This window comes from Canis lupus, chromosome 5 (genome assembly GCF_048164855.1).
Source record: "Canis lupus baileyi chromosome 5, mCanLup2.hap1, whole genome shotgun sequence".
In the NCBI taxonomy this organism is placed as follows: domain Eukaryota; kingdom Metazoa; phylum Chordata; class Mammalia; order Carnivora; family Canidae; genus Canis; species Canis lupus.
In genome coordinates, this window is record NC_132842.1 from 59,992,022 (window position 1) to 60,007,170 (window position 15,149).

The 15,149-nt window shown below is 50.2% G+C and overlaps 1 protein-coding gene across 9 annotated transcripts in view; it reads right to left on the bottom strand.

Moving 5' to 3' along the window:
• The window catches only part of NLRC5 (NLR family CARD domain containing 5), a 79,297-nt gene that overhangs the window by 11,114 nt on the left and 53,034 nt on the right, over nt 1–15,149 (bottom strand). For 7 of the 9 annotated variants that reach the window (XM_072827000.1, XM_072827002.1, XM_072827004.1 and 4 more), the window contains 12 exons: nt 13,455–13,544; nt 13,200–13,262; nt 10,635–10,721; nt 8,822–8,905; nt 8,068–8,157; nt 7,647–7,712; nt 5,822–5,905; nt 5,654–5,737; nt 3,401–3,487; nt 2,641–2,718; nt 1,773–1,856; nt 1,363–1,446 (listed from right to left, as the gene is read on the bottom strand). In XM_072827000.1, the coding sequence (XP_072683101.1) occupies nt 1,363–1,446; nt 1,773–1,856; nt 2,641–2,718; nt 3,401–3,487; nt 5,654–5,737; nt 5,822–5,905; nt 7,647–7,712; nt 8,068–8,157; nt 8,822–8,905; nt 10,635–10,721; nt 13,200–13,262; nt 13,455–13,544 (981 nt within the window). The remainder of the gene's footprint in view (nt 1–1,362; nt 1,447–1,772; nt 1,857–2,640; nt 2,719–3,400; nt 3,488–5,653; nt 5,738–5,821; nt 5,906–7,646; nt 7,713–8,067; nt 8,158–8,821; nt 8,906–10,634; nt 10,722–13,199; nt 13,263–13,454; nt 13,545–15,149) is intronic. The other 2 variants (XM_072827006.1, XM_072826998.1) reach the window with 1 other exon arrangement.

Sequence of the window (15,149 nt, forward strand, 5' to 3'; positions counted from 1 at the left end):
TTAGAGAAGTGTTAAAGATACACTGGCACCAAAAAGACACCTCCTTGATGCATTCCATTGGATTAAAACAGAATTAAAAGTTAGGAAAGCTCCATTTTGCAACCATCATAGTGACATTTGGTTCAGGCAAGAATTATCAATGGAGGTTGAAATCAGTAAATGACAGTATGAGCAAGGACAGGGTATCTACATAGTCTTAAAGTATCTTCCTACAAGATATGGATTAATTAGAAAGGGAAAACAGTAGCTTTGCAGGGGAAGAAACCTGGCTGACACCACCTTCACCAGGTGATCACAGTTACCATCACCCGTCAGGGCACAAAGAGACAACATGTGCCTCCCAAGAAGAGCACATTGCCTCTGGGAGATTTCTGCCCCATGTGCAGAGCCTAAATCTAAACCTGAAGAAACATGGAAGCCAAACTGAAGGACTTTTTACAAAATCCCTGACAGGTAAATGTCATGACAATATCATGTAAGACAAAGAGGGGCTAAGGACCATTCCAAGTTGGAGACCAAAGGCAAATGACAACTAAGTGCAGCCTGTGATCCTAGGTGGAATCCAGGACTGGAAAAAAAAAATGCAACAAACAACTTGACAAAAGCATTTGGCAAAATTGGAATATGAAAAGTAGGTTTTTTGTTTCTTTTTAAAAGATTTTATTTATTTATTTGACAGAGAGAGAGAGAGATTGAGAGCACAACCAGGGGCAGCATCAGAGGGAGAGGGAGAAGCAGGCTCTTTGCTGAGCAGGGAGCCTGATGCAGGGCTCGATCCCAGGACCCAGGGATCATGACCTGAGCCAAAGGCAGATGCTTAACTGACTGAGCCACCCAGGCACTCCATGAGTGGTAATTTTGATAACGACAGTGTACCAATGTTAAATTTCCTGCATTTTATGCTTTTACTGGATTATGGGAGAGAATGTCCTAGTTCTTAGGAGGAAATTCACAGAAATCGTAAGGGGTGAAGGGGCATGTTCATGCAACTACTTTCAGATGGCTCTGAGGGAAAGAGGAGAACAGAAGGGAGGGGTGAGGAAGGAGGGAGGACAGGAGAAAGGGGATGTAAAAAAATACAGACAAAGGGGTGAATTTGGGAAAATGGTATATGGAACTGCTTCTAGGCCTTCTGTTTGTTTACAGTTATTTCAAATGTTAAAAAAAGAGAGAGAGAAAGATAAAGCATTGAAAAGGAAACCACTCTTGCCATGTGGCCATGTGATTGACCACATGCCCTGATATCATTTCCAGGGCTGCATGAGTCCCAGCCCCTGGGGTGGGGACACAGAATATCTCTGAGCCCAGGGCAGGAAGAAGGGGGCAGGGCCAGGGGACTGAGTGCGCATCTCAGCTGCATACCTGAATGTCTTCAGCTCAGAGAGAGACACCAGGAGGTTTTTTAGCAGCAGGGAGCTGGAGTCGCAGAGGTTCACCTGGGACAAGCTGAAAAGGCCCGAGCATATTCCAGAGGATTTCAGGTTGGATGCATCTCAGGATCATCCATCATACAGAGATGGGGAGCCCAAGAGAGGGGAAAGAACCACCCAAAAGCTCCTGGTGGGGGCATCTATACCACCCTGGGACCCTCCCCCACTGGCCAAGTGTAATTTTCTCCTGCTAAGGGAAGCAAGAAGGCCAGAGAAACTAATGCTGCCCCAGGTTCTGCTCATTCCCATTCTGGACTGGCCAGCCTCTCCCACGTGGCCTGGAGTGGGCACTGGGGGTGACCAGAGGAGCCAGGGCCCTAGATGGTGTTTCAGGCTTCTGACCTGAGCTGCTGCAGCCTGGCACATGTCTCCATCAGCTGCCCAGCAAGAAGGCTGTGGTGGGTCTCAAGGTCACAGTGAGCCAACCTGGAGGTAGACACGTTGGCAGGAGTTACTGAACATCTAGGTCACTACTGGTGACTCAGTCTCTTCTTACAAGGAGCTTACCTTTTAGGGGCAAATAAATGCTAATGAGATAAAGTCCCACAATTTTCTATTCAATTATAGGAAGTGCTATGAAAGAGAGATCTAGATGGGGCAGCTGGTATGGCTGCGCAGGCTGTTCACTGCACAAGGGGACCCAGCCAAGGAGGTGAGTTGGGGCTGAGATCCACTATGGTCTGTTCCCAACATGTACACGTGCAGGGCTGCATTCACTCAAAAGGGGTGACATTTTAATTTCCAAAATGTGCTGTATGGATTAGGGGTGCTGTGAACCCAGGCATCTATGAGTGGATCATGGGAGAACTTGACTATATCTGGAGGCTCAGAGAGGGTCTTCCTCAGGTGGTAGCGTTAACGCTAAGATCTGAAGGACAGGGGGAGTTAGCCAGGGAAAGGAGGACGAGGGTAGTGGAGGAGAGAACATTCTGGTCCAGGAGTAGCCTGTGCAAAAACTCTGAGGTCAACGGGAGCAAGGTGGTGTTGGAGGACTGAAAGGTGGTGGGGATGACGGGAGCCAAGATGGAGGTTTGGGATGGGGATGGACAACATGGAGAGGCAGGTTGGGCCAGACCTCATTGACCATGCAGACACTTTGGACGTCGGAGGGCTCTGAGCAAGGCACGAGAACTACTGATCAGAAGCGGCAGTACCTCTACCCCACACCATCACCAGCTACTCCCCTGGGGGCCCAGGTACTAGGCCCCACCTGAGCGTCACGGCTTCTGGGTTCTCCTGAGGGGGAAACTCCAGCTGGAGACAGAGCTGCTGCTGGGTCTCCGAAATGCTGAGGAGAGAAGGGGTAGCCAGTGTGAGGTCTGAAGCAGCCTCGCCATGTAGGTTGAGCTCCGCCTGGGGCTGCTGGTCCACTGACTCTGAACTCCCAGACCCAGTAGGGATCGGGACATACGTCAGTAGGACTCCAAAGCCTTTGTGCTTAGCTACTCCATGTCACTACTCTAGTCATAGAGCCATATTGTGTGTTTACAATAATCCAGGGGCCACTTCCAGGCAACCAGGCAATCCAGGGTGGACTCCCAGCTGGGATCCATCAGTTGTCTTTTTTTTTTTAATTTTTATTTATTTATTCATGAGAGACACAGAGAGAGGCAGAGACACAGGCAGACGGAGAAGCAGCTTTCCTGAGGGGACCCTGATGTGGGACTAGATCCCAGGACCTGGGATCACACCCTGAGCCAAAGGCAGACGCTCAACCCCTGAGCCACCCAGGTGCCCCCATCAGTTCTTTGCCTTAATTCTGTGGCTGCCTTCCTCTCTCTGGTATTGTGGCTTGATTACTGCACAAGTCCCAACACGTATGTGTAGCCTCTGCCATTTTAGCAATCCAGAGAATTTGCTAGTGACACAGCTATTACCCTACAGGGCAAGAGACTGATGTCTAGCTAAGGGATGGTCCCAAAAGTCATGAAAAGATGAAGAATTCTGAGGGGCCTCCTCCCTCCACTCACCTTATTTCAGTGATGTTGCCTGAGGTCTGGGTGCAGACTCTTAGCAGGGCGAGCACCCCGGCTTTGCCTACCCACGGCTCCTCCACCCTGTCACAGAAGCAGAACTAGATGAAGCTCCCCAGGGTGAGCTGGGAGGGGATAGGGGTGCCAAGTGGGTCTCAGATGCTTTTTGGTTTTGCTTATTTAAAAATTAGGCAACTAGGCACCAGCATAAAACAGGAAATTAACCTCTTCCTTGTTCTGATGGTCACTGCAACAACCCAACAGAACGCATTCTTTTTTTAAGCAATAGTTTTAGATTTAAGGAAAGGTATGTATAGCATTGCATGGCAAGGATAAGGAAATAAAACCATATACAAAACATCCCCATTTTGCATTAAAAAAAAGGAAAAATACGTATGGAGAGGGGAAGAAAACAATATTAAAAGTTAACGACGGCTGTTTAGATGATAGAATTCTCACAAACGGTTTCTTCCTTTCTTCCTTCGTTTCCAATATTTTTCCGGACTTTCTACAATGTGCTTGCAATTAATTTAGAAGCAGGAAAAAAAAGAGTTGTTTAAGATATTTCTGCTTCTGAAGTTATGTTGAGGTCTTTTTTTTTTCCCCCTCCAAAGTACTATTTTCTTATGTTCATCTGGATTTTTCACAAATCTCTACAACGAGTATGCATTATTTTTAGAGTTAGGAAAAGTTTTATTTCAAAGCGTTATTTCGGGTGATCCAGCAATTCTGGGTATATACCCAAAAGAACTGAAAGCAGAGATGATACAAAGAGGTATGTGGACACACGTGTTTGCAGGCAGGCACTTTAGCCAAAAGGCCGGATAACCCAAGTGTTCACGGATGGATGGATGCATACACGAAACGGGGTATCCACCTACAATGCACCATCAGTCAGTCTTAAAAGGAAGGAAACTCTGACAGGTGCTACACCATGCATGAACCCTGAGGACATGATGCTCAGTGAAACAAGCCAGTCACAAAAAAGATAAATCCTGAACAATCCCACTTCCATGAGGTCCCTAGAGCAGTCAAACCCCCAGATTCAGAAGGTAGGATGGTGGCTGCCAGGGGCTGGGGAAGGGGCGACTGCGGATCTGTGTAATGGGGACGAAGTGTCAGTTTCCCACGAAAAGAGTTGCAGCTGTAGACCAACATGAATGTACTTAACGCTCCTGAGCCAGACCCGTAAAGTTGGGAAAGATGGGAACTTTTAATTATGTGCATTGTAGCACAAGTAAGCAAGACTGTGGCATTTTGGAGAACGACCAGACCTCGTGGGCCTCATCATTGGCTGTGTGGAGAAGTGCATAGCACTGGCCGTGAGGTCAGTTTTCTGGGCACAAATATGTAACTGAATCTCATTTATAATCTAATTTCCATTCCGGAAAAGTCAGGGGTTTAGAGGAACAAATGCATTTTGACATCAGAAGGAAGCAACCAGACAGAGCCGGCAAGTGTAGAGACACCACAGTCAGTGACATAAAAGAGGAAAGTGAGGAGTTGGTGGGGGGTGACACATGGATTGAGAATCCTAAGAGCCATTGCTACCCCCATGCCAATGTGGATCTTGACTGGATCAGAGGTCCGACCAGCCAGTTGTCCCACTTGGGGACAGTGGGACCTTTGAGATCTGACTGGGTCATCACAACACTCAGAATTGCTTCCATTTCTGCTGGGTGTCCTCATCCAACTGTGATTATATAGAAAATGTGCTTATTTTTAAAAACTTGTGGTGAAATGTTTAGGAGGAATGTTCTACGAGATCTATAACTTGAGAACAATGTAGCCAAAAAAAATTAAAAGATGAAGCAAATACAGTGAACCCTGAACAGCTCTTAAGCCCAGCTGATAAGAACATGAGTCTTAAACATTAGTTTCTCTACGTGTTGATAATCTTTTCTGCTTTTCTGAAAGGTTTAAAATGATCTTCGTAAAAATAAATAAATAAATAAATAAAATAAAATGATCTTCGTGAACATACACACATGGTATCTGTTATATGTCACTGCTGACCTCAGCTGGGTGTCCTTTGGGGTTTCCTTTTTTTTTTTTCTTAAGTGCCCAAGCAGAGGTCCTACGGCAAGGAGGGCAGCTTCTCTGTGTACCTGAGGGGGGTTTCTGGGGCTACAGGCAGGATCTTAGTGGCAGGGTTTGGTTGTAAGATGTGGCTGGGGCCACGGTCCTGGGGAGACCTATTCTCCAGTGCTTACCCCCAGCCCCTCCCAGGGGCACCAAGGAAGACAGTACCTGAGAGTGAACAGGCCCACTGGACACCTCAGCAGACTCAGGAGAACTATCAGCTGCTCCAGGCCCAGGCCGCACTGGGTCAGCCTGGGGACAGAGGTCGGTTACGGGGTAGCTCTCCTGGGAGCCCCTGCCCCTCCCTTGCGCCTGTGGGTGGACCCCATCACTCACGTGAGCGCTGTCAGCTTCAGGGCCTGGTTCAGGTGGGTGGCCAGTCTGGGCACATGCTCTGGCATGAGGTTGCACTGGCTCAGCCTGAGGGCAGAGGGGAAGGGGCAGAGTCGGGATGAAGCCTGTTAGAGTCCCATCTCCCCCCCAGGGCCTATGGGGTACCCCACACTGAGCCAACAGCCTGGAATCAGGGCCTGGGCACAAGCCAAAGATGCGGCCCCTGTTTTGGGAGCTTCCTATCTCCTGAGAGAGATCCCCCTGCCCCCTGCCAGGAAAGGGTTGAGAGTATCACTCATCAAGCCCTGACTATTAGCCAGGCCCTGTGCCAGCATCCAGGTAGGGTTGCCTGACACACGACATCTCGTGGGATTCCAACCACATCATTTATAGGCAGAGAAACTGACTAACCCAAGGACACAGCAGGTGAGAAGTAAGGGTGGAACTGAGTTTCTATCCAAGTCAGTCTGACTCCAGACTCTAAACCCACTCCCTACTCCCCAGTAAAGCTTTACTCCTGGCTCTCTTGGAGGCAGGAGGCCTAGGGGTCTTGCTGGGACCCCACCCTCCTGGCACTCTGGCCCTGGGTGGCCAGCAGACAGGCCCCACAGAGCAGTTGACTCTCGTTGGACAGGGATCCCTGGAGACTTCCATGAGAGGCTGACATTGCAGCTGGGTATTAAAGGCTTAGGAGAATTTTATCTTGGAAAACATGGGGAAGAGAGTGTCAGACTGAGTGCCCGGTGGGAAGGAAGCTTTAACTGGGCAGTGGGTGTTCAGTGAGCAAGAAGCGAAAGCCATTTGGGCTGAATATGTGTGTGCATGTGTGTTGTGGGCATGTTTGTGTGGTATGTGTGCATCTGTGTGTGTGTTCTGTAGGTGTGTACGGGTGATGTGTATGAGTGTGCTTGTGTGGTATGTGTGCATCTGGATGTGTGTTATATATATGGATGCATACGTATGTAGACTATGCACATCTGTGTGTGGTGTAAGTACGGTGTGGTGTGCGGTATGGTGTGTGTACGTATGTGTGGTTTGAGTGTGGTGTGGTGTATTTGTGTACAGTGAGGGGGAGCACGATGGGAAGTGGCAGCTAGATCAGAAGAGGAAGAAGAAGCTAAGGAATTGAACCTTATCCTGGGGGCAATGGGGAGCCACAAACAGGCTTAGTGCAGTGGGGAGCACAGTCTGATGTGTGCCGAGAGGATCCCTCTGGGGGCTTTGAAGTGAATGGATTGGAGGAGGCCTGGCCAGAGGTGACAGCCCAGTTCAGAGGCCACGATCACAGCTGAAGAAACGACATACGGAGGAAGTGACCCTCTTCCTTGGTGGTGAGGCTGAGAGAGAGCATCCCAGGCTACCAGCCGGTAATAATAACAGCAATGATAGAGCACTCAAGTGAGCCAGGCCCTTGCCAGGCACTTTATACATGTCAACTCCTTTAATCCTCATAATAACCCTAAAGGGTAGGTCTTACTATTATTCCCATCTTACAGATGAGGAACTGAAACACAGAGAGGTTAAATCACTTGTTTGAGGTCACACAGCTGGTAAACGGTAGAGCTGGGATTTACCCTCAGGTGGCTCCAGAGTCTGAGCCTCTTAACCATGGTACTCAGAAGCCTCCAGACTTATAGTTAAGGCCGGGCCTAAGGACTGGAGGTGTGTGTGTGGGGGTCGGGGGCAGATCTGGGGGAGGCAAACCCAGGCAGTGGGTAGGAAGCAGGGTAGCTAAAGGGAGAAAGGGCCCAGTGAAGATAAAGAAGGCGTGGAGGCTGCCACAGGACCAGCCTCCGCTTCCCCATTCCCACCCCAGACCAGGCATTACCTTAGTGTCTTCCCGGCCTCCTCCTTTCGGGAGAAGTAGATCCAGAAGCTCTGCTCAGAGCCCAGGCTGCAGAGACAAGGGTGTGGGGAGGTCGGAGGCCCAGCTTCCCGAGCCCTAGACACCAGGGGTGCAGGAGGCGAGGGCGCTGGGCCCGTAGGGACAGGGAAAGGGAGACGCCACACAAGGAGAGACCACACGAGACCCTCAACTCATCCTGCGAGGACATGGAACCCTGGCCTTCCCCACCCCATGACCTCCCTGGTCCCCAGATCACACAGGCCTCAGAGGATGGAAAGCGGGTCGTCCGTTCAGGGAACCCTGAGACTCAGAGAGGGGTGCATATTGCCTCAGGTCACAGAGGATTGCTGAGCGTGGGAACCTTGCTTCTCCCCACCATCAGCAAGTGGCACCCATGGCTTACTTCACAGAAGCCTCCCGGATGTGCGGGCAGGAGGGGAGTGTCTTCACCAGGCCCAGGGCACTCTCTAGGGAGATGCTGTTGTGACTCAGGCTGGAGGAGAAACAAGGCTCAGGATGGGGAGTGAGGGCAGGACCTTGGTGCAGCCCTGCCCAGCCCCACCCCTTGTGTCCTCTCCTCCAGCTGTCATCTCCAGGAGGACAGTCTTCAATGTCCATTCTCCAGGTCAGACACCGAGGGCCAGGGAGAAGCCAGTGGGGCACTCTCCCTCCATGGGCAGGACAGGCACCCGGCCCTGCGTCGTCCTGCAGGAGCTGCAGCTGCTGGGGCTGAGACAGGGTCGAGGAGGCCAGGCTGGCAACTCCAGCCCCAGCGGCTCAGGGACGCCCAGAGCCCAAAGCTCAGTTACCCAGCAACCCACTGTATCTGGCCTCTGGTCACCAGTCTCCCAGATCCCTGGGGAGATTGGCTGAGAGCGTGGGTGACTTCCTAGGGACCCTCCCTGCTGTGGGGACATCTCTAAATCTGTGTCCTGTAGATTTAGTCAGAGGGACAGGATGGACTAGGAGCTGGGACAGCTGAGGTCCTGTGTCCCCTGGTTAGGGATAAACTGTCACCTCCTTGTCCCAAAGTCAGCTTGGGTCACCATGCTTTAGTCCCAGCCTCTCCTGGATGTCTGGTGGGACCTCTGCCTAGGTGTGCATGTGGGGGGTGGGCTTCCTCCTCCCTGCTGTCCCCCAGGCTGCTCACCACTTACTCAAGCGAACCAGAGATGGGCAATTGAGGCAGACATTCCAGGAGGCACCTGAGCCCATCATCACCCAGCATGTTTGCTGAGAGGCTGCAAGAGGTAGGAAGAGTTGGTTGTTGGTGGTCAGACATGCCCCTCAGCCGGAGCCCGCTCTCCCCAGTCACCATCACTGCTGCTTGACACGCACAGGACTACTTCTGTGCCAATATCACCACCACTGTCACTGTGACTGGACAGCACATGCCCACCCCCGTCCCTGCACTGTCATCTCCAGCACCCCCAGGATGATCACCTGGCACACAACAGCTCCTGCACTGGCCCCCGTGCCTCCAGCAGGCTTCCTGGAGTCAGAAAAACCCATTTACTTTTACTATGCCCTATGGCTTATGTCAGGTGAGAACCACAACTTCCGAACGAGAGTACATGCAGGAAAAAAGGAAGATGTTTGGAGGCTGCATTTACCCAGGAGATTTCTTCTTTTAATTTGGGAACACAATCTCAGACGGAAATTGTACTTGAATACTTTATTTTGCTTCCTTGTCGCTTCTTTGGGTGTTTATGCTTTTGGGAATAGTATAACCAGTGTGCCCTGTAACATTGGATTTTTGTCCTGCATCTTCGAACTCAGTTTGTCCTTGATGATGACACTTTTGAGGCTATTTTGTCTTTTCAGGAGAGGCTTTAAAAATTAAAAATTGGTCTCCAAAAGCCAGTTGATAAAGTGATCTTTACAACTAGAAAAATTTCCCTCTATAATTGAAAACAGAAAAATCCAAAGACGTACTGCTTTCTAATATGTGATTTCCACTGGCCCCATTTCTCTTCTTGGCCACATCACAGCAGGAATTTAAATTTTGTGGGTGCACATGCACTTGTGTGTGTGTGTGTTGTGGACTGCTGTCTTTATGTCCCACTGGTCCTAAGCTGGACGCCTAACAGTTGTGAGCACAGACTGCATCATCCTAGCTGTGTGACCTTGGGCAAGTTCCTAAATCCCATCTATAAAATGGCGACAACAGGGAGCCTGGGTGGCTCAGTCAGTTAAGCATCTGCTTTTGGCTCAGGTTGTGATCTCAGGGCCCTGGGATCGAGTCTCCCATTGGGTTCCCTGCTCAGTGGGAAACCTGCTTCTCCCTCTGTCTTGGCCTCTCTCTGTGTCTCTCATGAATAAGTAAATAAAATCTTAAAAAAATAATAAAACGGAGACAGCAGTACCTAGAGTTTTGGAAGGATAAAAAGAGTATGTAAAGAACTTAGCACAGCGGTGAAGGTGCTCAGAAGGTGTCACCTATTTTTATTTTTCTACCCATGAGGGGGTGGCACTATTTGGGGACCCAAGACAAGCCAGGCAGATACCACCTCTCCACAACACAAGAGCCCACGAGGCCCCACCCCAGCTGGCTCCATGACTCTCCTCAGGCTGAGCTACTGGGTGCTTTTAACCACCTGCCAGGCAGACCAAGGAATTCTTCATTTTGGTTCTTATCTGCTGACAGAGCTCCAATATCTTGATCCTCATGAAGCCCAGGAGCTCCTGTAGCCTCTTCTTGAAGGGCTTCCCAAATTAGATCAAGGGGTACCCCCTGAACTATCAGCTCCATCACAGCAAGAGTGGGGAGTGGAAGGGATGAAATGCGTACAGAGAAATCTAATGGATATGACCCTCGATGTGTCCCAGGCATCCCTGTTAGCTGGCCTGAGAGGTGTTCAGTGGATGCACATGCACGTGGCACACACATGCACACACATGCCCACCCCTCCAGTGCCACCCAAGCACAGCTCCTGTGCTCCTCCCCCTCTTCTCCCGCCCCCAACTTACTCCAACTGGTTGAGGTCTTCGCATTTGCTCAGCAACCAGCAGAGCGGCTCCACATGCTCCTGACTAAGGCCACAGCCCGTGAACCTGCTGGAGGAGGGGAAACAATCCCAAGGATGGTGTGCTGAGCCACGCTGATGTGCGCTGCCCTGGCTTGTCCTGGGTGTGGCCTCCAGTTCCCATGGGCCTCACCCAAGGTTGGATTCTCTGGAACTACCCATCATCCACCCCTTCCACCTCCTGCACAGCAGATCCCACCTGGCACTCCCAGGCTCCTTCTGGGAAGGTGGTTCCCAGGGTATGATCCCTCACCAGCCACACCTGCATCACTTGGGAACATGTTCAGATGCAATTTCTCAGAACTCAGCCCAGACCCACTGAATCAGAGACCATAGGGGCAAGGGTTTCTAGGTGGCTCTCATTCAAGCTTGAGTTGGAAACTTGAGACCCCAACCTCTTGGGGTCACACTGCTGACGAGATATGCAGGGTGGGGAGGGAGAGAAGGGTGATGCCTGTTCTTGCCTTTGATACTGGAATTGAGGTGAAGGGGATTCAGAGGTACAAACTCCCAGCTATAAAATAGGCCAAGGGGATGAAAAGTACAGCATAGGGAATAGAGTCAATAATATTGTAATAACATTGTACGGTGACAGATGGTGACTGTACTTCTCGCGGTGAGTGTGGCCTAATGTACGGAGTTGTCCAATCACTAGGTTGCACACCTACAACTAATACAACACTGTAGGTCAACTGTACTTTAATCAAAATGAATAAATAAGTAAATAGCCACACACAAAGTAACAGTAAGCCTGCCTTTGAAAGGTCTAAATTAATACTATCCAATAAGGTAAATGAAGGACCTATAACCAGCCAACAACTAAAAAGAAAAAAAAGGGAAGAAGAATCTTAAAATCAGAAAGTACCTAAAATCAATAGCTCAGATTTTTATCACTGGTCCTCTCCTTCCTGATTTTTTTCCCTGTTCCTAAGTTCTTTATTATACTATTATTTACTTCCTATTTTTAAATCAGCTTGTTCTTTTTCACTAGATGCATTTATTGTAAAAGGAAATCTTGTGTTATTCACTCAAATGGAAAAGTGGCACACATGCTACAAACGGACCATAAGCAGAAGGACGCATGAAACAAGAGCCAAATATCATTATTAAATTCCGGCCAGAGTTTCCTTGCTGAAGGCTCTCTCCCTTTACTAAAAAAAGGGGGGGGGGGCTCAGTAAATATTACAGCTGTGCTAAAATCATGCCAACACCCAACCCCGACTTCCTCTTGGCCTTAATCAGATGGAGAATCGAAAAGGGAATAATGATCTCACTATGGGACTCAGTGACATTGAACTACTGTACTCGTGCCTTAAAAATCATCTAATCCTGGTCTCGGTTCTACAGTTTGGAAACCTTGGAAATTAGAAACAATCGAGGCATTCTAGAAGTCAGGGGTAGCATTGGGCTAGGACAGGAGGTGGGAAACTCCTGCCTAGGACCCCCTGGTTTTTGCAAACTAAGAATAATTTCTTCACTTTCAAATGGTGGAGAAAAAAAAATCAAAAGAAGAATGCTTTGCGACACGTACACAATATTTGAAATGCAAGTCTCAGAGTCCATAAATGAGAGCGTTCTGCTGGCACACGGGCATGCGCATTTGCTTTATATATCATTCCTGCTGCATTCAAGCTACATTGGGGGGTTGGGTGGCTGTCACAGAGATCGTGTGGCCTGCAAAATCCTAATTCCTTCCAATCTAACCTTTCCGGGCAAAGTCTGTTGGCCCCGGGACAGGGAACACTGGAGAATTGCCTGGCTGTCCCCAGTTACTGCCATGTGACCACAGCTGTGAGGCTTACAGGACCTGGTGCGCAGAGAAGGCTCTATAATGATGCCCTGCAGATATTCAACATATTTTGATACTATTTATTGTTACTTCACAGTGGAGGAGGCTGATGCAGACAGGAGAAGGGTCTGGTCCAAGGTCTCTTGGTGAGCCAGTGGCCTCAGACAGTTACCAGAAACATCATCTCTGCATTTGAAGGTTGTTCTCCGCCCCATTATCCTGCCTCTGATGCAGCACCTCCTCCCCCTGACCGAGGCAGCCATGGAGCACCAGTCCAGGAGCCAGCAGGGCCAGGACACTTGCATCTGTGTGTGCCTCACGCTTTACACATTGCCTCCATTAATCCTGGCAAACATCCTGCAACATGGTGGCTCCCTTTTCAGCTGTGGAAGCTGAGGGTCACAGGGGTTAAGGAGCTTGTGCAAGGCACCAAGCCCTGTGGAGCTGGCATTTAAAGCCTGGTGGGCAGGTTAAGAAGTCCTTTTCCTTGGATCAGGCCCCAGAGCTCTGGTCTAGTCTGACAGGTACTCTTTATGTGCCTGTGCCAAAGCCTGGCCCTCTCTGGACCTTGCTTCTTGATGTTGGAGGAAACAAGTCTCCTTGCTGGGTCCTTTCAAGGAAATGCCCTGCGTTGGCGGCACTCTGCTCTAGGCATTCGAGAGGCAGGTCTACTTGTCCCCAATACCTATCAGCAGCCAGGGCGCAGTTTCAGGGACTTACCCACAGCACTCGCCTTCATGCTCCTCGCCAGACCTGAAGTGCAGTGTCATGTGATACAGGGACCTGGGGAAGACAGCACCTGAGTTATCCACCCTTGGCCACAGCCTTAGGATGATCCTGGGAGCAGGCCACCCCTTCCTCCAGAAGCCAAGCCCCTGACTGGGGTCCTACTGCCTCCATCCCACCCCCTTACACCACCAGGACCTAGGCACAACCCTCTAGGACTAGACCCAGTTGTCCAAGGGTAATGCTCACCTGATATCCACCTTCTGAACCCGGGGGCATAAGCTGAAGAGGTCGGCCAGCAGGAGGAGGCTCTTTGGGGAAAGCCTCGTCTGGCTTAGCCTGAGAAGGAAAGGAGCGGGGCCTTATGTAGGCAAGTTGGAGCCAAGCAAGAGGGGGCAAGTAGCCTGGATGGTCTGGAGGCAAAGGAGAAAGAGGAGAAGGAGGGCTGGCAGGTCAGCAAGGCAATCAAGGGGGAAAGGCAGGGACCCAGGATGGACAAATAATGACTTATAGAGTCATGCAGACTTGGGTTTGAGACCCACATCTGCTTATTGGCACACCGTGTCCTTGGACCAGTCACTTAATTTCTGGAAAACTAGGCCTGCTCATGGTATACCTTCCTCGCACGTGTAGTGAGGACCTCATTATATCAAGCTGGTGCACTACCTGGTGAGATGCCCATGCCTGTTTTATTATTATATTGTTTCTGTCCTCAAGCACAGACTTAACAGGCGAGACCTGCTGAAAGGGAGTGGGAAGCTTTAGGCCCTTGGAGTCGTTTCTCAGTGATTTGGGACTAGATCACTCGTTGTTGTTGGGGGCTGTCCAGTCGGATGATTAGCATCATGCCAGACCTCTACTCACTAAACACCATTTGTAGCCCCCCTCTCTCCATCTACTGCCCTCTGCCATGACAATGGAAAATGTCTCCATTGCCACATGTCCCCGAGGGGCAAAATCCCCTGGTGGCTGTGAACCGCTGCCTTAGAGAAAGTGAGATGGCTCCATCTTGCCTTTGGAGGCATCCTTGGCACCTCCATGTCCCTCGCCCCATAACCCCTCCATCAGCTTGTCTTGCCTGTTCCACTCTCAAGATCCACCCAGAATCCACCTGCTTCTGCCCCAGCCCCACCAATCCCTGGCCCATACCATCTCTGACCCCACACAGCCTCTTCCCTGCTCTCATTTCCACTCTTGTCCCTAGACCCTTTTTCTTCCCAGCAGCCAGACTGAGCTTTTGAAAACACATATCACAGGGGTGCCTGGGTGGCTCAGTCTGCCTTTGGCTCAGCAGGGAGCCTGCTTCTCCCTCTTGCTCTGCCTGCCACTCCCCCTGCTTATGCTCAGTCTCTCTCAAATAAATACAATCTTAAAAAAGAAAAAAAAAGAAAGAAAACAAGCCTCATGCCTTTGCCTTTCAAGTCCCCTTGAACAAAACCCCCAGGCCCCTCCCCATGGCTCCCAGGTCCCTCTCTCCACCTCTCCTCCTGCCAGTGAGCTGGCCACATCACCCTTCTGACTGTTCCTTGCCTCAGAACCTCATACATGCTCTTCCCTCTGTTTGGAATGCAGTTCCCTGTTCTTCACAAGGCTGGGTCCCTTTGGTCCTTCATATTGAACCTTAGTATCTGTCCTCAGAGGCATCCCCTGACTACCCTCACCTTTGCAGGCATTCTATCACATTATCTAGAAAAATACCTTCTCACTGTCTGAATTCGTCTTCCTTGCTCATTGTCCGGCTCCCTCTACTACAAGGTAAGCTCTAAGAAGACAAGGACCTCGTCTCTTTTCCTCCTCCCTCTTTGCTGTATCTCCAGCCCTCCAAAGTGTATGGACTGAGTAGTACAAAGTGTAAGCCCTGGCAAGGGGCAGGCTGGCTGCCTCATTCCAAAGACAGAGGAGAGCTGGGGGCTGGTGCTGTGTGACGTGGGCACAGAGAAGTCC